Genomic DNA, 23,959 nt, shown 5'->3' on the forward strand with positions numbered 1-23,959 from the left:
CCATAGATCTGGACAGATCCTGGATCTCCCAAGGCACAATTCTGTAGGTCAGCGGAAAGAGTTCAGCCAACGGAAAGAGTGGGGTTGATGAAACAAATACTTCCACCAACCCCACTGTTTCCACTGGCTTTTCATCTCACCCAGTAATCCATCTACATCAGATTCTTAAGTCAATGTCACATTCGTTTGTACAGCACTTTTTACAACCTCATGGTGTAACAAAGCAGCTTTACAGAAGTAGAGAATCAAATCAAAAGTCTAATTAAAACTGATAACCCCAGGTGATCAGCCGATGGTGACAGTGGAAGGAAAGACTCCCTCGAAGCTGGAGGAAGAAACCTTGGAAGGAACCAAGACTCAAAAGTGGGACCCATATTTCTCTGGTCAAACACAATATAAACAATAGAGATTTAATTCAAAACCACAGGTAGATTGTGGAGGTCTTTAATAAAGATCGGTGCTGAATGAGGGCAAAAAGTGAAAAGACACTCTTCAGTTCACGGTAAAGTCATTGATCTCATGTCCCAGCAGAACAAATGCTGATCTAGGCGGGGTGATGTTTTTGTCGACAAGTTGCTGAGGCAACACATCCATCAGATTTCTGCAGTATTTGTGAGTCAGTAGATGACTGATGAGATCATCTGATTAAGTTTAGACTGCACCTTCACTTCTAACTCATCCCAAACTTCCCAGCTCTCCAGAGAACTCAATTACACTTTACACCTCTGGCTGATGCTTGACCATTGGGCCGAGTGTGACCTTTGGCTCCTGTGCAGCTCCAGAGCTTGCTTCTACATTTCACACTTCACTGTGGTGATCGAAATGTTTTGCTTTTATGGAGTTTTCACAAAGCAGCTTTACTGAATTCCTGCATCTCCGAGTGCAGCCTTCTGAGGTGACGGTGGGAGTAAACACACCCTCAGAGCATGAGGAGGGACCACTGAAAAGAACCAAGACTCACCAAGGGAACCCATCCTGCTCTGGTCCTCAGCGGAGCAAAACAAACAAAGAGCAGTGTATAGACAAAGAGCAGTATAGACAGAGACGTATCGGGGAGGTTTCCCAGTCAGGGAGTAAGCCTAGTCCTGGACTATATCCTCCTTATAACGGAAGATCACAATCCACATGTTGTGTAGTCCAGGACTAGGCTTAAACCCTGTCTGAGAAACCACCCCATAGAGTTATAATGAGGGTCCAGTGGTTTATAACGCTACGTTCTTAGTTTGTTCAGAGCTGTGTTACTGATGTACTGTGAATGTACTGTGGTGTATAACAGTGAACCAAGAGTGGTCTTGGTTAGAGTAAAGGCCCAGTCTCAGTGGTCAGTGGGTGGTGTGAAGGTTGGACCCTTCAGCCCATGCAGGATGCTCCATGAGGATCTCCAAACCTGGAGGTGTGTTCTGGGGGATGTACAGCTGCTGTCTTATGGTCAAAGAGGCAGGGACACCCCAACCCAGGTAGTTTTCCTCAGCAGACAGAGAACATTAGCAGAGAACAATACAGAGAAGTGAATGGACACTATGGACACAGACGGTCACAGTTTCATGCCGGATTCCTCCCTATTTATCAGGGCTACAACGCAATGCATTCCAGTGGCTAGGTACACACACTCACACGATGGACAATTTTGAGTCACCAGTACACCTACCAACGTGTTTTTGGATCGTGGGAGGAAACTGGAGCACCCGGAGGAAACCTAAGGGGAGAACACTTCTCAGACTTCTCCCAGACAGTCACCAGAGCCGGTCTCAAACACACAACCCCAGCCTCAGGACGCTGGAGCTGTGTGACAGTGACACTACCACCCTGTCACCCCCAAACCTCACTAGAACAACGTAACTACAAAGAGAGAACCAGGAGTGTAGCACAGAAATGACATAAATGTGAAACTGGACAGATGTTGCACCTAAAACAAGAGGCAAAGATACCTTAGGATGTACAGTGCAGGTCTAGTGGATGCTGCCCTCTAGTGGTCAGTGTCCCCACAGTGTAGTGATTCCAGTAAGCAGGTGCTGCAGGGTGGGGTTTGGGGGGGTGTTCTTTTGCAAGATGTGACTTTTATCTGTCCTTTTTGACTCCATGAAAATTTCCTCATGAGATGAATGTGTGTGAGAGCTGCCATTAATGTCTGACGACTGTGGGGTGGAGCGAAGTGTTGCACATCAGTTTATGAAAGTCAGATGTGATTGGCTGTCCGGCTAAATAGGGAACACACAGTCAGAATCGCTGAGTTCATTCTATAGCTACAAAACCTCCAGAGCTTTAATCCATACCCTAGAGCACCAACTAATCCCAAACCTAATCTGGGACTATTCACATTATAACTGCATACATTTTAGGAGTCAGTGGCTGACAGACAGTTACAGGTGAGTGTGAGTTACTTTTGATTATTTATAGTGATTTAATGAATTCATTTTAAGGGGATTTAAAAAACACTAATAATTACTCAATAATAACAACTTCCCAAGAGTCATCTGCGATCAGAGTTATGAAGTTATGAGCTGACGCTGACATACACACACACACACACACATATATATATATATATATATATATGTATGTATCACTGCTTTAATTTGTAGTATGTCAGCGTCAGCTCATAACTTCATAACTCTGATCACAGATGACTCTAGGGAAGTTGTTATATTTATATATTAGTTTTGTTGTTTATACAAAATAAATACATAAACAAACTGACTTTTTGAATTGAACAGAAATACAAAATACACTATCATATTTTTAAAATACAATTAAAAAAGACGTCATCCCGATTCCGCTCCGAACTCACCCTGATCCTGAACTAGAAAAGCGGTTTCTGAATGAATGAGTGAATATTTTCTCTCTTATGTTTAAAGTAGATAATCTTTACAGGGATTTGTGTTCACACTAATATTGTTAAATAGCATAAGACATTTTATATGATTGTGGTATTATGTGTTATGCTTATTATTTATTTTTATATTCAAGTTTCCTTGTGTTTGAGAAAGGCACAGTACAGATTAAACCCATTATTATTATTATTATTATTATTATTATTTATTTTTATTATTATTATTATTATTATTATTATTATTATTATTATTATTACTACTATTTGAAGTAGTTGTTAAATATTGTTTTCCCCTTTTCAGGGACAGCTTCCTGTAAAAATGAAGCTTTTGATTAAAAACTGATTAAAAACAAACAAACAAACAAAACAACACCTTGAAACCACCCAAAACAGTGAATCCAGCTGCTGTTTTTTATGTTTGTTTTGTTTTGATGAAATCTTAGTAACTGTGGCTGAATCATTTGAGTTCACTTTACATTCCTGCACTTTACATGGTACAAAAGTGGAAAAAGACACTCAGCGTTTAGAATCTCCGCAGAAAACAAGAAATGAAAGTAAGGTCTCTGAAACAGTTGAATGTGTGCCTAAGGTCACCATGCCCACTTCCAAACCCTGTCTAGAGGGGTTTAAAACATAAAAAGTCCTTTTAGTACTTTTAGTCCAGTACTTTTAGAGTGAGCTGGAATGGTGTCTGCCGTCCAGAACTCATCCATCATCAGCACTTTACCTCAGTTATGTCGTAGAGGTCGTATTCTCGTCTCTTCAACTGCACAAAGTTGTGTCCCATCCAGTTAGTGATGCGTTTAAGGCACTTACACACTGAGTCAACATGACCAGAGTCATTTGGGGACAGGGCCCTGTAAATCTGAGTATCATCTGCATAGCTGTGGTGGGACAGCCCATAATCTTGAAGAATCTGGCCTAGAGGAAGCATGTATAAATTAAATAGAAGTGGACCAAGAATAGAACCCTGTGGGACACCACCGGTCACTGGCACATTCTTAGAAATATTATTTTCCGTTTCTACAAAGTAGTTCCTGCCTTGCAGGTATGAAACAAACCACTTCAGGACTGTTCCTGAGAGTCCAACCCAGTTTGTGATTCTATCTTTAAGAGTTTTATGGTCAGTGGTATCTAAGGGCAGCACTGAGATCAAGAAGTAATAGTAGAGATATCTTGCCAGGCTCCGTATTTAAGCGCATGTCATTAATGACCTTGATTAGAGCAGTCTCACTGTTGTGATTAGCCTGAAACTGTTGTTGTTACACGAGTGAGGTGTTTACACTCTGGAGTATGTCTGGTGCTTTAGTGTGAAACACATTCTTTAAAAAGTTGGTCGGTAGTGTGTGGAGACTGCAGGTACTAATCACTCGTCTGATGTTCTGGATTTTACTGTTAAAAAAGGATGCCCACTCATTACATCTTTCAGTTGGCCATTTGTGGGGTTGAGTTTGTAAGTCTATCGAAGGGCACTAGGGGCTGTGAACACACACCCAGAGCCCGGGGGAAGCCATCCCCAATGCCCAGGGAACAGTTGTGGGTTCAGCGCCTTGCTCAAGCCATGGATGTTCCGGTTGGTCTTGTGAATTGAACCAGGCAAGCTTCCGGTACCAAGCCCGGTCCTCTAAACACTAGGCCAATCTTCTGATCCGTAGTCAGACACATTATAATTGCGCCACTAGCCCTAAGTCACCTTTATTGTGGCTGACAGTCATCAGACCCTCATAGAAACGTTCCAACACCTAATGTACCTCCCTATTTAAACTCCTCATTTATGATGAATGGTTTAGGGAGATGAGTGTCCACAAGGTAGGTCACAGAGTGTACTGGGGAACCGTGAACAAGAACTGTTTTTAAGGAAAAAGTATTTTTTCCACTGAAGTAATGACAGAGGTGGGTGTTTAATGATGAGGTCAACTGAACATAAATAACTACTGCAGAACTAGGGGAACTTAAAGAGCTGCAGTAGTAAAACTGCCTCAGCAGCACTTTCTCAGATCACCCCTTATGTCAGACTGATCTAGAGTCAGTCAGTGTGCAGTGTGACTAATCTCACACAGGCAGAGCATCATCACACACAGCGGAAGGACATCTGATAGTTTAAATAACTCCCAGCAAACGATTCATAACTTGGATCTTAAAAGACTTGAAGGAGACTTTCTCCAATGTTTTCAGAATCCCACTGTAATTCCAAGGCTGAGATGTGAAGAACATCATTCACATAATCTGAGGTGGGACTGTAGAGAAACATAACAACTTTTTAACAGCGATGGAAGGAGAAACAAATGCTCTGGATGTGGGAAGCAGGGTACTGTCTTTGCCACACAGCTCCTGGGTCTGCAGGACAACGTTAAGCGGTGTTTACTCGTGGTGTATTGGCGTGTTGTTGTTGTTTGGGACTGAACACAGCTCCGTCATCAGTTCAGACAGATCAGTAGAGTTTGTTCCTTCCTTGTTGCAGCGTCCAGCTCTCGCTGGATTCTTTCGTCGGCCACCGATCCAAGGAGCGTTTGAACCTCTTCAAAAGACCGCGGCATCATTTTACGAGCTGCCGCCGTGAGTCGGATAAAAACAAACGTGATCTCTGCTGCAGCTGGAGAGTGTCTAGTTTGTGCCAAATGACTGCATTTCACCGTGTAGACATGTCTCTCAGACCAGGCAGAGCTCTGTAATGTTTACCTGTCATGTTTAGTCCCTACTCGCCTCTCTTGAAACCAGACGCGTACCAGATCTGCCAAGTAGAAATGCAAAAAAGCCAAGCAGAGCCGAGCTGAGTAAATACCATACAGAGGAAAAGGGCCAGTCATTAGGTGGATTAACTGCGTGAAACTGTCCATGGGACATCAAACAAACACCACTGTCCAATTGTTTACACTGTGTTTCCATTACCAGCATGTCCTGCTTTACTGAGACTCTGATGTACAACGTGCAAAGACTAGAGAACAGTTTAAATCAGTTTAATCTAAACATGAAGGCAATTCATTTTGTAACTAACAATGTAATATTATGATGTACTTTGTAATTACATTCCAACTGCACAATAAACAGAGTTAATGACAAGGGCTTAATGAACCTGAAAAAAGCTAAGCTCAGACAGGAAAATAGTTCTGTAAACGATTGGGAGAGGGGATTGTGACCTCTGGTGGTCAGTAGGTGAAGTTACAACCTCTCCCCAATCGAACATAATTCACATAGTGAAGCCTTTAAAACAGTCCTAAATCTACACTGTCATGACTGTCCTTACAGCACTGAGGGCCACTACAAAACTCACACACTCACACCTGTGGACAGTGTCACACACTCACCCAGTCACTCACACACTCACACCTGTGGACAGTGTCACACACTCACACAGTCACTCACACACTCACACCTGTGGACAGTGTCACACACTCACACAGTCACTCACACACTCACACCTGTGGACAGTGTCACACACTCACACAGTCACTCACACCTGTGGACAGTGTCACACACTCACCCAGTCACTCACCTGGGGACAGTTTCACACAGTGTAATAAAAACCTTGAGCCAATCCAGGAATCAAACCCACAACCTCTGGACTCTACCACACAATTCACTGTAACTCTCTCTCTCTCTCTCTCTCTCTCTCTCTCTCTCTCTCTCTCGTAGATTAACACTGAGGAGCGGTGAGAATGGGAGACTGGGGCTTCCTCTCGAGTTTACTGGACAAGGTCCAGTCCCACTCCACGGTGATTGGGAAGATCTGGATGAGCGTGCTCTTCATCTTCAGGATCCTGGTCCTGGGGGCCGGGGTGGAGAACGTGTGGGGGGACGAGCGGTCAGACATGGTGTGTAACACCAACACGCCCGGCTGCGAGAGTGTGTGCTACGACTGGAAGTTCCCCATCTCTCACATCCGCTTCTGGGTGATGCAGATCATCTTCGTGTCCACTCCGACCCTGCTGTACCTGGGCCACGTCATCCACGTCATCCACCAGGAGAACAAGCTGCGGGAGATGCAGAAGAACAACCAGATCGCGAAGTCTCCGAAATACACGGACGAAAGGGGCAAAGTCCAGATAAAGGGGCGGCTGCTGTGCAGCTACCTGACCCAGCTGTTCTTCAAGATCGTCCTGGAGACGGCGTTCATCGTGGGGCAGTATTATCTGTACGGCTTTATCATGATCCCCCGATTCCTTTGTGAACAATCCCCCTGCCGAATGGTGACAGAGTGCTTCATGTCCAGGCCCACGGAGAAGACCATCTTCATGTTTTTCATGCTGGTGGTGTCCTGCGTTTCCCTGGCCTTGAACATCCTGGAGGTGTGTTATCTGCTCTGTAAGAGGATGCTGAGAAGAAGATCCAAACAAGTCAGGCCCATGCACTACAACCCAACACCCCACTACATGCCGCCTCCTGCCTTCTGTATGAGCCTGGACGGGGCTGAGAGCCTGAAGCAGAACTGCGTGAACACGGGTCTGGAGAGCAGAAGGAACTACCAGGACTGCAGCTCCATTGAAGCCAAGTCTGAACTCTAACCTGAAACACTTCACACTCCTCAACATTTATGTTCAAGGATAGTACACAAAGTCCAACACTAGATGGCGCAATGCACCTGTGGAGAGGTGAACTCCTCTCTAGGGCAGACTCATCTTGTAAATGGATTGGATTCTTGCAGTTAAAGGCTTTTGATACAAGAAATCTGTTCCTCTTTTTCAAAAAACAATACTTTAATAGAAAAAGAAACACTGTTTAGAATACATTGATGATTCAAGTGCAATACAATGATTTTTGTTTTGTTTAGAAATATTAGTAAATGTAGTGAAATGGAGAAATATAAATGAAGGGAGATATTGGACGGTGATCAGTGTCTTTATACTTTAAACTCTAATAAAAAACATATATTTATACAATTCCTCCTCTGTTTCACGTTGTTTAAATGAGATATGAATAAATAATAACACAATAGACACAAGAGCCTTGGACGGATTCTAGACACTTCTCTTGGTGTTTCACTGAACAGTGTGTAATGCACGTGCCCTGGGGTCGGTACTGGGCCTAATGCGGACAGAGAGGGCCAGTAATGCCACAGGTATTCATTACGTTTCCTAGTGCATGAAAACGAACTGCTCAGTGCTCACAGAGATACACCACAGCGTCTTTCAGGGGGAGGGGGGAATTATGTAGAGAGCTGCAAAGAACCCGTTCCTGTGGAAAATGAAGTAGGAAGTGGTTTTGTGATTTTATTTATTAATATATTTGATTTATTTCAGTGTTCACAAGTGGATTTTGTTGGTTCTATTTCATTATCACAGCGTAATGAAATATAAGGTGTTATATAAAAAGATAAATATATAAAAGGTTATTAAGGGATACTTATAAAACTATATATAAATAATAGACCCCCACCCTCAAGAAAAAAAAAATAAAATAAAACATAAAGCTAAACTCAGTATATTACTAACCCTACATTATAATGTGTGTTAATTCCTCCTACAGTCTCCCAGTCCATTTTGCCAGTCTCCCAGTCCATTTTGCCAGTCTCCCAGTCCATTTTGCCAGTTTCACAGTCCATTTTGCCAGTCTCCCAGTCCATTTTGCCAGTCTCCCAGTCCATTTTGCCAGTCTCTCAGTCCATTTTGCCAGTCTCCCAGTCCATTTTGCCAGTCTCCCAGTCCATTTTGCCAGTCTCTCAGTCCATTTTGCCAGTCTCCCAGTCCATTTTGCCAGTCTCTCAGTCCATTTTGCCAGTCTCTCAGTCCATTTTGCCAGTCTCCCAGTCCATTTTGCCAGTCTCCCAGTCCATTTTGCCAGTTTCACAGTCCATTTTGCCAGTTTCACAGTCCATTTTGCCAGTCTCCCAGTCCATTTTGCCAGTCTCCCAGTCCATTTTGCCAGTCTCTCAGTCCATTTTGCCAGTCTCCCAGTCCATTTTGCCAGTCTCCCAGTCCATTTTGCCAGTCTCTCAGTCCATTTTGCCAGTCTCCCAGTCCATTTTGCCAGTCTCTCAGTCCATTTTGCCAGTCTCCCAGTCCATTTTGCCAGTCTCTCAGTCCATTTTGCCAGTCTCTCAGTCCATTTTGCCAGTCTCCCAGTCCATTTTGCCAGTCTCCCAGTCCATTTTGCCAGTCTCCCAGTCCATTTTGCCAGTCTCCCAGTCCATTTTGCCAGTCTCCCAGTCCATTTTGCCAGTCTCTCAGTCCATTTTGCCAGTCTCCCAGTCCATTTTGCCAGTTTCACAGTCCATTTTGCCAGTCTCCCAGTCCATTTTGCCAGTCTCCCAGTCCATTTTGCCAGTCTCCCAGTCCATTTTCTTATGTTTTCTTAAATATATGGGTGCATTTTTCACTCCCACAGTAGACTGGAGTAGTTTCCTTCAGTTCTGGGAGTCGTTATTGTTATATAACACTTAATAATCATAATTAATGACTTATGTCGTGCTTAAAAGTGAGAGAAAATAAAGGGATCGTGTCCACACCGTGCCCTCTCTGTGTAAATATATTTACTGTGGAAACTAAAAGTTGTAGGAGATGAGTGTAAGTGAAGCTCGGGAGGTGCGGGAGTGTCCAGTCTTCTGCCCTGCGCTGTAAGAAGTGGAGGGGTTGGGGGGGGGTTGGGTCACGTGACTCCAAGTTTTGAGCCTGCTCCGGTTTTTTTCCTCTTCCCAACACCGCTCTTATAAGTCTCTTATAAGTGAGGAAAGTTTGACAAGTGTGCCTCAGTCCTCCAGTGGAGCCCGGGTGGGATAGTGTGGAGGAAGCGGTGTGAGCTCTCCAGAAGTCCCGGAGAAAGTCCTTTAGGGCTCTCCCCTACTTCTCGGTGCCTCTCCAGGTACGTGACAGAAACTTTACGAACTCACCCTCTCCGTCTTTTACAACTTTTTAGCGGCGTTTTTTTGCTTTACACGGGTTTTTTAACGGAGAGCTGAGGGAGACTGGGGCTGAAGGACTTCACAGACTCTTTTACAGAAGGGGTTTAAAGAGTTCTGTGCAGTTTAATGAGCATTCAACCAGAATGGGCCGTATTTTATATTTATTTTTACTTATTTGTATACTTATATTTACAAGAGCTCTCTCTCTCTCTCTCTCTCTCTCTCTCTCTCTCTCTCTCTCTCTCTCATGTTCCTGAGGAGTTACAACTGCACCAAAATATAAAAAAAATGAACAAAAAAATATTAAAAAAAAATAAAACAGAGGTTTAAGTTCAACCAAAGCTCTAAAACACTTAAAGAAAGCCGTTTTTTTATTTACTTTTAAAGGCGCTTTCCCTCGAAACTAACATTTAACCGTTAAAACCGTTAGCGGCTGAGGGCTGACTTTCCTGTCAGGGCTAGTCCTTCACAGCGGCTGGGGGCTTCTTCAGAGAACACCTCAGACCTTCAGATGTCTCCCATGATATCCTTAAAACTACGAAATATCAGGAGTATATTAATTATTAATAACAAACACTTTTAACAAACATTTAACACCCGAATTAGCTCTGTAGCTCTGAACTAAAACCTGCTAGAGTCAAACCTGCTGCACAAAGAGAGAGAGAGCAGCTTCTTTTGGACTGAACCTCTCCAGTGAGGGATTTATGCTAACTCTGGTAATGACACTGTTCAGGTATAATTCAGAGTCTCACTGGGGACATGGTATATATTTTTTAATTTAAACATAAGGCAGATTATTTAGACTCACGGGGGGGGGGGACAGTATTTTGGGGAAAAACTTCTCAGAGTGTTTAGTCTCATGAGGAACATAAAAAGTATTTATTTAAGCTCCATATTGGGTGTTTATTCTCAGTGGGAACACTATTTTGTACTAAAACTAAAGTTTATGGGGTATTTTGGACATAAACTCTTCAGGTAGAGTGTTTAGTCTCGTTGGGATCTCAGTATGTTGTGTTTAAAACCCAGTTATTTAGTCTCAGTGGGAACACCATATTTTGATTTTTTTAAACTCCACTGAGTGTATGTTGTCTCACTGGGAACACATTTTATATTTACTCTCAGAGGGAACATGTTATTTGGACCAAAACTCTTCAGGTATTCAGTCCGTCACCCCGGTATTTAGTGTTTAAACGTCATTTAGAGTATGGAGCCACACTGAGAACATGGTATTTTTGGACAAAAGCTATTTAGTCTCTTTGAGAACAATGTGTTTTCATTTTAAACTTCATTTAAGGTACTTAGTCTCACTGGGCACACGTTATTTTGGACAAAAACTCTTCAGGTAGCATATTTAGTGTGATTGTGAACACAGTATTTTTTAATTAAACTCTATTTTTTATGTTTGTTTGTTAGTTTTTTGTAATTAAACCCTTCTGGCGTAGCATACGGCTTGTTTTATTGGGAACACGCTATTTCGTACACGTATTTAAACCCTCCCTGCTGGTCACTTTCTCAGTTCTAAGTATCACTGCTCGTCACTGGCTCATGTTCTAATCCCTGGACTTCTGTCTTAACCCCAAACTGCTTTTGCCAAACTACCCCTATGCTTCTTTTCTTCTGTTATCCGTGGAGGTGAAATAGCTTTTGGGCCCAAGTGTGTGTTTTCCTGAATGGGTACCAGTTTAAAGAGCCCTGCAGAGTCACACAGCGTCTCATCTGTTCTTCAAGAAAAAAAAAAAAAAAACAGAGCAGAAAAACCGCAGTCTCATCCTTTAGGGCGTTTGACGTCTGCACATCAAAGAGGCATAAATACATGTTGATGGAATGAGTTACTCTGGATGTGGAAACTGTTATTTATTTTTATTTTACTTTCATTTTTTAATGTAACCCATTCATGTTAAGCAATATGCAGCTGCTAGGGTTGTTTTTGCTCTATTTCAAACTTGTGGTCAGTTCACGTCTTTCTTTTTTTTGGGATAATACCCATATATTTTGGGAAAATAGGGATTCGAAATTGAACCAAAGTTGGGTTATGTGACGTGTAACCTTTTAGTGAATCATTGCTGGGTTTTAAACAGCTCTTTAAAGAATACACAACAGGTTGTCCAGAATGGAGACGTATTTCACCACTTCTGTAGGGAGGGTTCACACTTCTGTAGACACCCACTGCCTTCAGTAAGACCCTCCAATTTCAAGGGTACAATTATTTAATTTGCAGTTGGCTGTAATAAAGCACTCTTAAAGGACCAGCCTCTAAAGGGTCTACAGACTGTGGTCTGTGATAAAGGGTATGTTTCAGGTACGTTTTTCAGCTTCAGAAGATAGATATTAAAAGTCTACATTACAAATATCATCTTGCTCCAGGGGTCCTGCTTTCTACGTTTGTTTTATGTGTCGGAGAGCTGTGTAGGATTTCACTTTTACAGGGTTTTCATTATCAGATCCAGAGCCAGGAAGAGAGGGTTTCATATAAAATATGTCATCTGCAAATTCTGGAGACTCTTGAATATTCATCTTGAAGAAAGGTCTTTCTGAACCTATAGTTATTAATCTTAAAACTTGTTTCTTTCTCTTGCAGCGAGAACTCCCCCCAAGATGGGTGACTGGAGTGCTTTGGGAAGGCTCCTTGACAAGGTGCAGGCATACTCCACAGCCGGAGGGAAGGTCTGGCTCTCGGTCCTCTTCATTTTTCGGATCCTGGTGCTGGGGACGGCTGTGGAGTCGGCCTGGGGCGACGAGCAGTCAGCCTTCAAGTGCAACACCCAGCAGCCTGGTTGCGAGAATGTGTGCTACGACAAGTCGTTCCCTATCTCGCACGTGCGTTTCTGGGTGCTTCAGATCATTTTCGTGTCCACCCCCACGCTCCTGTACTTGGCACACGTGTTCTACTTGATGCGCAAAGAGCAGAAGCTCAACCGCAAAGAGGAGGAGCTGAAGGCAGTGCAGAACGACGGAGGCGACGTGGACATCCCCCTGAAGAACATCGAGCTGAAGAAGCTCAAGTATGGCCTGGAGGAGCATGGCAAGGTCAAGATGAAGGGGGGGCTGCTGCGCACCTACATCGTCAGCATCTTCTTCAAGTCCCTCTTCGAGATCGGCTTCCTGATGATCCAGTGGTACCTCTACGGTTTCAGCCTGTCTGCCGTGTACACTTGTGAGCGCTCGCCGTGTCCTCACAGAGTGGACTGCTTCTTGTCCAGACCCACAGAAAAGACGGTCTTCATCATCTTCATGCTGGTGGTGTCGCTGGTCTCCCTGCTCCTCAACATTGTCGAGCTCTTCTACGTCTTCTTCAAGAGGATCAAGGACCGCGTGAAGGGGAAACAGACCCAGTACCCATCCGGCGGTACCCTGAGTCCTACGCCCAAGGAGTTGTCCACCACCAAGTACGCCTACTACAACGGATGTTCCTCGCCCACCGCTCCCCTGTCTCCGATGTCACCCCCAGGCTACAAGCTAGCCACAGGGGAAAGGACCAACTCCTGCCGTAACTACAACAAGCAGGCCACCGAGCAAAACTGGGCCAACTACAGCACCGAGCAGAACCGCCTGGGCCAGAACGGGAGCACCATCTCCAACTCGCATGCACAAGCCTTCGATTACCCAGACGACACGCAGGAGCACAAGAAAGTTACGCCGGGCCACGAGCTGCAGCCGCTGGCCCTGATGGATCCACGGCCGTGCAGCCGAGCTAGCAGCCGCATGAGCAGTCGAGCGAGGCCCGACGACCTGGACGTCTAGCTAGAGAACTGACACGCTACAGAGCACAGAGGGGACAGACGACTGCCCCCCTCACTCTAGACTCTAGTCGATACAGAGACCTAAAATTACTCACACTGCTGGAGGTACTATTCGTTAATGAATGATGACGTTGAAAGTAGCGGCGCTAACATTGCCTTAACAAGCCGAACAGCTCGGGGAGGGAGCGCGATCGGTTCCCTTCCCGACAGTCATGCATTCCCCCCACCGTCCCCACCCTCCCTTGGACAATATGCCTTGGTGATGTGATTGATTTTGTCCTAAAGCCACACAGTATCACTCCAGTCATTTCAGAAACCCATTCGATCCCCATCATCACACACCCCCACCCCCCCATTCTCATCTCTGTGACCCCAACACCATCTAGTCCAACAGGGTCGTGAGTAGGTTCCTAGGGCTGAAGTCTCATGTGTTAATATTTATTTGTCCACTAGATGACTGACTACTACTCAAGGTCACACCCATATGTTGTAGCGCTTCACACGAAGCACGTACAGTGATAAGTCATCAGAGCCAATCGCATATTTATTGACAATAATCCAAATTTCAGCAATACAACTATTAACAAGAGGTTTGCTTGTATTAATCGTAGTGGACTGTCGTTTTCCTGGTAAACTTTGAATATATGTGGTGTTAGTTTTGATTTGTTTTTTTTTTGTGTTTGTTTATTTGGTGAGGGCAGAAATATCTGATTTTTTTTTTCCTTTGGAACTTTTTGGGAGAAAAGCTTTGTTTTTCCTTTTTAAAGTAAGTCTTGATTTTCCTTATTTGTCTTTTCAAGTGGGAGAGAAGAGCAGTATAAGGTAGTGGTTGTTTTTAGTCGTTTACCCTTGGAGTGAGTTTTTCTTTTGTTTCTTTAAGTCCTTGTAATCATGCTGCTTGAGAGATAGAGTTTTAGTACTGTAAATCAAGCTAACTGTGTCACAAATGTGAGTTTGTAGAAGACTGCTTCTTAGAGCTGGACTAATATTTAGTCAATTAAATAAACTTAAAAAAACAAAGATGAAGATTAAAAAGATATATGCCAGCGTAGCTCCACAAATACCCAACACTAGTAGAGGAGATTTCAATTGGGATTATTTTGGGTTTGATTTCGCAAAAACTTGACGTCGCAGCATATCGGTACTCGCGCATGGAAGTTCATGGGTTTTTCAGCTACAATGGTGTTTGCACTGAGATTTTGGCAAAGATGTTGGTTGTATGCTGCATTACGTGGCAGGTTTTCTCTCTGTTATGCATGGAACTAATTTATTTTACCGCACACCAAGCAGAAAATCACTAACACTAAAAATCAGAACAGCGTTTTCATGTCAACCCTTGGTTTTCTTGATATCTTGAAGCACCGAGGCGAGATCCGGCACGTCTCCACTGAACAAGGCAAATGAAGTTGTACAGTTGTTTGAGTTGAGAAAATGTCATTCCATGGGAGTCCACTGTTGTACAGTGTGCAAGTGCATGATAGCAAAAATTTATTAATCAAATCTGTGAAAAAAAAGCTATTTTAACCAATAAAGATTTTTTCTTTGTAAGATCTGACGTCTGATTGGTTTTAACATTCCCAGCACTGGATGAACACCTCACTGCTGCAGCGACCCACCGAAAGGTTTTGTCTCTAACCTTCAGATGTTGAGGTGGTGTTTGGCTAAAACAGGCTTTCTTTTTTTAATTTACTAGTTGTTAAACACATATAATAAGAAAATGACACAATGCACAACAATTTGTCTGGTGCCAGTGTGAAACAGGGCTCGTACTGGCATCGTGTTTGAAAGAATTAGCTTTACACAAGCCGCCGTGTTATAAACCCAAGCAATAAGGAGAAAAGACGGCCTCGTGGCCAAAACCGGCCCCTGCCAAGACTTACTTACAAACCGAAAAAGGCTGATATGGTTTTACATGTATGCTTTAAAATGCCCCCAAAACTTCGAAAATTTCATCTTATAAAAAGATGCAGTGCTTTTTTCCCTCATCCAAGTTTCCTATTTAACCTTTCCACAAAGCTAAATAAAACCACATGTCTGGGCTGAGCCTGTGGACCACATGTGGCTAGAGCAGAGAGAGAGAGAGGAGGAGGGGGGGATGAGGGCAGAGACTTTGATCTAGTGCTAATTAATCCAGTTCTTTTATTCACCAATGGCTTTTTTATCGGGTTTATCACCAAGTGCTGTTTTATGAAAGGGGAGACTCCCTGAAAATGACTTCGGTTCTGCAGGTTTTGTCAGCAGAAATTCATTAGCACACAAATTACACAGGACCAGGAGAGAGAGAAGGAAAGCAGCTTGCAAAATACGAAAGCTAACTTTGAACTCAGGCAGCTCTCAGCATGAATCTGACTGAAGATACACAGAAACTAGCCGGCCATTAGCCTGGCTTTCCGGGGACCAGGTAATCTCCCCCCACGGATGTAAACAAGGAGTGACAAAGACAAACTCGGTGTTACATGAATCCTAAGCCTATTCCGTAGTTACTACCAATAATTAAGTGTCTACTATGAAGCTAATAAGCAAGGTACATAGTTATGAACACGAGGAATCAAAGTATAGCCCTCATCCAGGGTCTTACACTTCAAAAGGGTTAGTAAAGTCATTGATGCAACATTACATAACATTCCAGACATAAATCTGAAGAAAACATCGGGTCTGAAGACGTATCCAGTGCCTTCTCCTGCACAGACCACGTCTGAGACGGCGAGCCAGGGCTCCCACATGTTTCTGCCTCTATTTTTGGACGATGAGGATTCAAGTGAGGACAGTTTAAACACATATAAAGCTTGCTTCTCTCCACAGACTGGTGAAAACCTCTGTTTCTGAGTTACATTTCCTCCACCCATACAGCCACCCAGACCACAACCCCAGGGTGGTTCTGGGAATACATGTTAAAGCTGCTAACTCTGACTAAAAATGGCAAATCGACTCTTTTGTTATGACGTTGCCTCATGTCTAATAGAAACATACGCCGAGCTTTCTCTGGTAATACTTCACACCGGACAGCAGTCTGGCTACACAGCAAACTCAATCTGACTTTTAGTAATGATGCTCTTATTTTTTCCCGAAAGCCCTCTGTGAGCCCAGCTGTGGAGCACTCGGGCTGAATCCCATTTCTTAATTTTACTCCTACCCTTTGTTTTTGAGGTTTATCTAGCCCCTTGGAGGTGAGTTACAGGGTGTAGTGGTTAAAATCTTCCCCTATGAAATGGGACAACCCTTCAAGACCCTGATACGTTAGAACACAAGAAAGAGTAGCATTTCAGCGGCACTCTTCTTGTCCAAAGTCGAAATACACCCTGGAGGGGGCGCCAGTCCTTCACAGGGCGACACACACTCACACATTCACAACTACAGACACTTTTGTGTAACCAATCCACCTACCAACATGTGTTTTTGGAGTGTGGGAGGAAACTGGAGCACAGAGGAAACCCACGCAGACACAGGGAGAACACACCACACTCCTCACAGACTGTCACCCGGAGGAAACCCACGCAGACACAGAGAGAACACACCACACTCCTCACAGACAGTCACCCGGAGGAAACTCACGCAGACACAGAGAGAACACACCACAATCCTCACAGACAGTCACCCGGAGGAAACCCACGCAGACACAGGGAGAACACACCACACTCCTCACAGACAGTCACCCGGAGGAAACCCACGCAGACACAGGGAGAACACACCACACTCCTAAATACCACAAAAAATAAAAATAAAAATGCACAGTTTCACAGTATACACTAGTCATTTCAACAAGTACATAGTGAGCCACAGTTGCACACAAAATATGGGACACATAAGGATGATCGGTTTGGTGTTATGTGTATGATGGTACACTGGGCAGGCGCTGGACCCACTGCGACCCTGAACAGGATAGGCATTTACAGATAATGAATGAATGAATGTTCTGTGTTGGTTTTTAACAGGGCCAACAGAAACGCTGCAGTAAAATGCACAGGTCTGGGATATTCCAGGTTTGTGAAACACAGCTTTAGAGTTAGCTACAAATTACTAAAGGCAGAGCTTTTATTAAACCGTCTCCCCCTCAGTGAGTACAGGTACAAAGACCTTTATATATCAGCGGTGTGTCTTTTTATGTGGAGCTCAGTGAGTTAAGTGGAAGGTGTTTCTCAGCAGAAAGTCCGCTGCTGTCAGATTGACTGTTTAGCACTGCTGGGTGCGCAAGGATATCACGCACTGTCACGTTTCCTGAGAAATCGACATGCTCCCTGCTGTTTACACAAGCACAAGTGAATCAAAAACAGTAGGATACTTCCAATCCTTCAATCGCAGCAGTGGCCTGAAATTGGATTCCCCCTCGACTCATTTCTCTTCTAATAGAACGGCGGGGGAAGGCTGTGTGTTGTTTATTATTCAATCATGGATCAACTGCTCACATATGTGTCTAACGAGCTGGAGAACATGAGTGGAGATGATTTGGGTGAATTGCTCGTTCTTGTCTTTGTCTTTCTCTTGTTATTCTCCTCATTAAATCAATGACACGAGTTAATCATCTGTTTTTACTTCATCACACACCCGTCCACTCAGTTTCAATCGGACCCCACTGTTTTTACGGTTCTTGTTCAGATGCTCGATCAGCATGGAGAGGGATGGGATGGTGACACGAGGCCTTGATGGCCCCTCCCTGTGCTGGTTGTATCTCTGCGGTGCCAGCAGGAAACGCGTGCCGAGGCCGAGGGGCCTGAGCCTGGCCCATGTCCTGCTATTTCCTTCCATGGAAAAGGATACAAAAAAAACCCACCATGACCAATAGATAGCATAAACAGAGTGTAATTCTCGAGTCCATCTTTAGATTCTTCTGTGGACCACAAATATATTTAACATACACTTAGTCAAGCCCTATACGTATGCACAGTTCTGGTGGAAATGCAAGGGTTAAATTCATTCAACTCTCAACAAAATTTGAACCAATCACATGTCTGACTAGATGTGGTCTACAGAGAGTGTTGTATCTAAATAGAAACAGTCAAACAAACACCTTGTGAGTTAGGCCTTTAATTTGAAATTGTCAAAGGAATCAGCCAATCAGGTTTTGAATTTAATAAGTGTGATATTATATATATATATATATATATAACACTCAGTTATAGAGGCATTCAAATGATAGGACGGGATAGAATTGCTGATTGACCCCTGGATAAGAAGAGAAAACACCCCCAGAGCGGGAACGTGCTGTTATTGTTTTTCTTTTTTAGATAATTAACAATACACAATAAAAGTCCTTTATTAATAGGATGAGTTCAGCTGTTTTTAAATGTTTATTTATGTAACTGTTTATATAAAAATCACTGCAGTCGATTGAATATTAACACATTTTTATTAAAAAAAAATGCATGTGAGACACCATTAGCTTAATGCTAAAGTTAAAGCTAGTGCTTCCCAAGCGGTGCAGTAGTATAAGCGCTGGTCCTGTCATCAGTAGATCATCTGTTTGATCCCCTGGGATGTCTCAGACGTTAGAGGCTGGGTGTCCAGGAGATTGGCTGTGGCCAGTGCTGGCTGGCGTGGACGTCTGTCAACTGACCTGACAGATCCAATGTGTTGAACAGTCCAGTGATGTGGTGTTAGCAGTGGTTGAAAACCTGACTATGTCTGGCTTCATGAGTCTCGACGGAGGCGTGTGCTGGTGGCACTGTGAGTGATTAGTGGAGTCTTAGCTGAAGGGTGGAACTGGCAATGACTGATGATTAAAATCTGCAAAAACTCAGGAGTAAAAATATTAAAGCAGAAAATAGCCTTGTCCCAGAGGTGGATGTTTGGTTGGAAGCATTTGTGTTGTTTTTTATATTTTTGCCCAAACCAAAGGCCATCACTGGACTTGCTTAAAGATTACATTTTCTGCCACATCTGTGACGTGCTTTGATTAAAATCCTACAAGGATCAAACCCCGGAACAGCATTGTCCCCCTGTCTAAACAACCCTGTTCAGAACGGCCAGTTTCAGCTCCTGTTCCTTTAAATGATAATGAGCCACTGCACACAACCCTCCAGTTTTTAACCGTTTCCACTCAGTTCTCTTTCTTCTCCGTTCTCGTTTTCTCAGTTTTTACTCAGTGCTTTTATTTCTCAGCGCATGTTGTGTCTGCTTTGGTGTGTTTAACCTCATCTTTGATCTCTCACATAAATGTGGGTCCTGCGCTGTGATTGGACAAACTCAGATGAGGGGGCGGGGCAATTATAAAGACTCTGCACTTGACTTAGGAAGTGGAGCAACATCAGAGCACATATTATCCCACGTTTTCTGACTTAGGCAACTCACCAAAAACGGCCAGGTTGGTCTTGTTTCACAGTGTGTGGGTTGGTGGGCTCTAGATACATTAATGTGTTAAGGCAGTGAACAAGTGATATTTTTTTCATAATAAGTCACCTTATATCTGACCTCTGGCCTGTAGAGCTGAGGACTTGCCGTAGTGTAGAGTGTCATCCCAGTTTGAGAATGGTATTAAATCAGAGTTAATTGATCGTGCTAAAAATAACATTTTTTTTTTCATGTTTCTCTTCCGTCTCCTTCAAAACACACATGCAATTTTATATTTTAATGCACTTTGATTTCAGGGCACATAAACTACTGATTACTAAAAGCTGTCCTTCAGATGTTTGAAGTTGGAAGGCAGCATGGGGCAGACATGGCTCTCGAAGCTCTGCAGACTCTCTCAGCTCTGACTAGCTCCACATGCGTCAGCACATACTCAAAATGCAAATGAACAAAGTGGACAGGCATTGGACTCTAACACAGACTGAAGGAAAAAGATCTCCAGTGGCATGTGGTGGACGTTTTTGGTTTTATTTTTCCAAAGCAAGATTAAAGCCATGGTTTGGCCATAAACCAAGTATGTTGCATGGCTAAAACAGTAGGATCAGCCATCTTGGGCCCTAAATTTCATCCATAATATAAAACAACAGTGCCGTATTGTGTCTGAAAGTCTATTTGAGATTACTTTACAGCTTGGTGTGGTTTGAGGCAAGTGTGATGATTTGAGGATGAAGTTTGCAGGATGCTAAACTCGTGGCTATAAATGTCTATTGCTTGTACATTAGCTTCTTAGCACCAGGGCTAAGCTAAAGAAGTCAGGTTTGGACCCACAGAACACACAGACTTTGTGGAGACTTGTCATTAACATTACATAAGTACTACTACCTTAACCCTAACCCCTAGACTTCAACTTAACCCTAACCCTAACCCCTAACTCTAAACTAAACCCAAATTATAACCTGTCTTCACCTTAGAGTGTAAAGGTTTACATTCCGAGGACCAGCAAACTTCAGACGTTATATGAAAGTTGTTTTTTTGGCTTTTTGGGATGTTGTGGCCTTTATTTAGGCCAAACCAGATGTTGAAATTTGGGCTCTGCTTGATCCATCTGATTTGGTCCAAATTTAGATGCCTTCTTACAGACCATTTACCTTCTTTCAGCCAATTTTATATGTAAAAGTAGACATTTTTCACCCAACCAAATATAAACATTGCTGAGATGGCTGGCCAAAATGGTCAATTTAAAAGAGTTTTTAGTTTGCAGAGTGGGTTTAATGGTCCCCACAAGGAAGACAGTTCCCCACAATGTGAGTGTGTAAACAGGTCCCCACAATGTGATATATTTCTGGTAGCCTCATACGCAGTCAATGTTGGCAGATTGGCTACATTGGGGTTATAATTGCTATTGTTTTTCAGCTTGAGACAAAAAAAAAAAAAAACGACGATTCATTGTTGGCATTATAATGTAGTCCAGGGCTAGTCTCAGTCCAGACTGGTGCTTGGGGTATAAATGGAAAGAATGGAGAAAGAACACGAGGCAAAGTCACATGAGGATCGAGTTGAAGAAGAGGGCAGCTAAAGGAGCACTGCCAGTGTGGGCAGGTCGCGTCGGAGCACTGCCAGCAGGCGCTAAAAGGACAAAAATGAGGACCATATAAACAGCAACAACAGGACGGAGCATTTCAGAGGAACACATGTGGAACATAATCCTGCGTAAACTCTGTTCATGGACGGACTGGCTGTTTCCATTCTCTCTCTCTCTCTCTCTCGCTCTCTCTCTCTGTGGCCAAAGCCGCTGAGACTCCAGTGTGCGTGCACTCGCTGCCCGAACAGGATGTCAGGCATGTGGGATGGATTAGCCTGTGGTCCTGCCACTGTCCTTTCAACTTGTGCAGTACAGCCCTGCATCTCTTTTGATAGCAGTCACACTCCAGCTCGTTTGCTGAAGTGCAAGGGTGTTCAGTTTAAAAAAAGTAGGACCTGAGTGCTTTTTGGAGTGAGAGAGACCTTCAGTGCCTGAGCCTACACTGCCGCTGTCAGGTAACTGAAGTGGACACGGTTGAGAGCGCCAGGCCAGCTGTAGTTTTTGAGACATGTCGCCAGGGGTTAAAGGAAAGAAAGAAAGAATGAAAAAAAATAAAGGAAGCATGCAGCACATGGCCAGAGTCAATAGTGGTCTGCACTGGCATACACAGATATTTCCACAATGACTCCTTAATGCGTCTCTGTGTATTTTCCTGACACTTCCACACCAGCCTTCTTCCCTCGCTGCGATCTGCGATACATAGACCACAGTCATTACTCTAAATTTAGCCAGATGGGCCCCAGTTTTCCACTGCAAGTTCCAAATCAGTAAAATCAAGCCAGGAATATTCTAAGAATGGAGGAAAAGTTGTATTTCACTCGTCTAATTGTAACCAGTATCTATCCGAGGTATGCTTCAGATTGAATCACTTCAGCGGGGCTGGTTTGGCAATATGTACTTGCCACAGCTGTAATTTTAGTGCGAGAGGTCTGCAACTGGTTACGCAGCTGCTCCCCGTGTAGGAACACAGGGTATACAGTGTGTACCTCTCCTAGGGTAAAGTGTGATAGACTGGACCGGGGTCTTCATGGAGTCACTAGGTCAAACCTCTTCAAGGTTGCCACATGGCACTGCCCATCAATCTGTTAATGGAGGAAAAGACAACTGATAACATTTCCCTTCTGTTACTTATTGTTGCCAGCTACACTATTGGACAAAACAATGCCTGATTAACTGCCCGACAAGCAGCGCCTTACAACAGTCTGGCATCTCCCCACAATTCAGTGAAGTCAGAAACTAGAAATGTGGGAAGTTCTGACATAGAGATATTCCAAGCTGGAGGTACAAGGTGGCCTTGCCCTTAAGTGAGTGAACGCCGTGTACCTTCTCATCTCCAGAGACCACCATCAACTCAGCAGAGGTGGTACACAAACCCAGTTTGCTCGGCACAGCATTCCCTGTTTTAAACAAATGTGGTTTGTATCCTGCCTCTCTGCCAAATTGATATTTTCTCTTGGGGTTGTGTGTTTGGATTACTCATGGTCTGAGAGGACTGTGGTATGTTCTCCCTGTGTCCGCATGGGTTTCTTACTGGGGCTTAGATTACCTCACACAATCCAAACACACATATCTGTACATGGTTTGGCTGTGTGACACTGTCCACAGGTGTGAGTGTGTGAGTGACTGGGTGAGTGTGTGACACTGTCCACAGGTGTGAGTGTGTGAGTGACTGGGTGAGTGTGTGAGTGACTGGGTGAGTGTGAGACACTGTCCACAGGTGTGAGTGTGTGAGTGACTGGGTGAGTGTGTGACACTGTCCACAGGTGTGAGTGTGTGAGTGACTGGGTGAGTGTGTGAGTGACTGGGTGAGCGTGTGAAACTGTCCACAGGTGTGAGTGTGTGAGTGACTGGGTGAGTGTGTGACACTGTCCACAGGTGTGAGTGTGTGAGTGACTGGGTGAGCGTGTGAAACTGTCCACAGGTGTGAGTGTGTGAGTGACTGGGTGAGTGTGTGACACTGTCCACAGGTGTGAGTGTGTGAGTGACTGGGCGAGTGTGTGACACTGTCCACAAGTGTGAGTGACTGTGTGAGTGTGTGAGTGACTGGGTGAGTGTGTGAAACTGTCCACAGGTGTGAGTGTGTGAGTGACTGGGCGAGTGTGTGACACTGTCCACAAGTGTGAGTGACTGGGTGAGTGTGTGAGTGACTGGGTGAGTGTGTGACACTGTCCACAGGTGTGAGTGTGTGAGTGACTGGGCGAGTGTGTGACACTGTCCACAAGTGTGAGTGACTGGGTAAGTGTGTGAGTGACTGGGTGAGTGTGTGAAACTGTCCACAGGTGTGAGTGTGTGAGTGACTGGGCGAGTGTGTGACACTGTCCACAAGTGTGAGTGACTGGGTGAGTGTGTGAGTGACTGGGTGAGTGTGTGAGTGACTGGGCGAGTGTGTGAAACTGTCCACAGGTGTGAGTGACTGGGTGAGTGTGTGAGTGACTGGGTGAGTGTGTGACACTGTCCACAGGTGTGAGTGTGTGAGTGACTGGGTGAGTGTGTGACACTGTCCACAGGTGTGAGTGTGTGAGTGACTGGGCGAGTGTGTGACACTGTCCACAGGTGTGAGTGTGTGAGTGACTGGGTGAGTGTGTGACACTGTCCACAGGTGTGAGTGTGTGAGTGACTGGGTGAGTGTGTGACACTGTCCACAGGTGTGAGTGTGTGAGTGACTGGGTGAGTGTGTGACACTGTCCACA

General features: G+C 44.2%; 2 protein-coding genes across 2 annotated transcripts; both read left to right on the forward strand.

Moving 5' to 3' along the window:
* The first annotated feature begins 2,226 nt into the window (after positions 1-2,226).
* Positions 2,227-7,678, forward strand: gja13.2 (gap junction protein alpha 13.2). The gene is made up of 2 exons (XM_066677353.1): positions 2,227-2,366; positions 6,464-7,678. The coding sequence occupies exon 2, from the start codon at positions 6,487-6,489 to the stop codon at positions 7,330-7,332; it is 846 nt and encodes a 281-aa protein (XP_066533450.1). The 5' UTR covers positions 2,227-2,366; positions 6,464-6,486; the 3' UTR covers positions 7,333-7,678.
* Positions 7,679-9,466: 1,788 nt separating this feature from the next.
* Positions 9,467-14,953, forward strand: gja1b (gap junction protein alpha 1b). Its single transcript, XM_066676359.1, has 2 exons — positions 9,467-9,625; positions 12,244-14,953. Exon 2 carries the CDS (start codon positions 12,261-12,263, stop codon positions 13,404-13,406), a length of 1,146 nt encoding a protein of 381 aa, XP_066532456.1. The 5' UTR covers positions 9,467-9,625; positions 12,244-12,260; the 3' UTR covers positions 13,407-14,953.
* The last annotated feature ends 9,006 nt before the right edge of the window (positions 14,954-23,959 follow it).

This window comes from Hoplias malabaricus, chromosome 7 (genome assembly GCF_029633855.1).
Source record: "Hoplias malabaricus isolate fHopMal1 chromosome 7, fHopMal1.hap1, whole genome shotgun sequence".
NCBI lineage: Eukaryota > Metazoa > Chordata > Actinopteri > Characiformes > Erythrinidae > Hoplias > Hoplias malabaricus.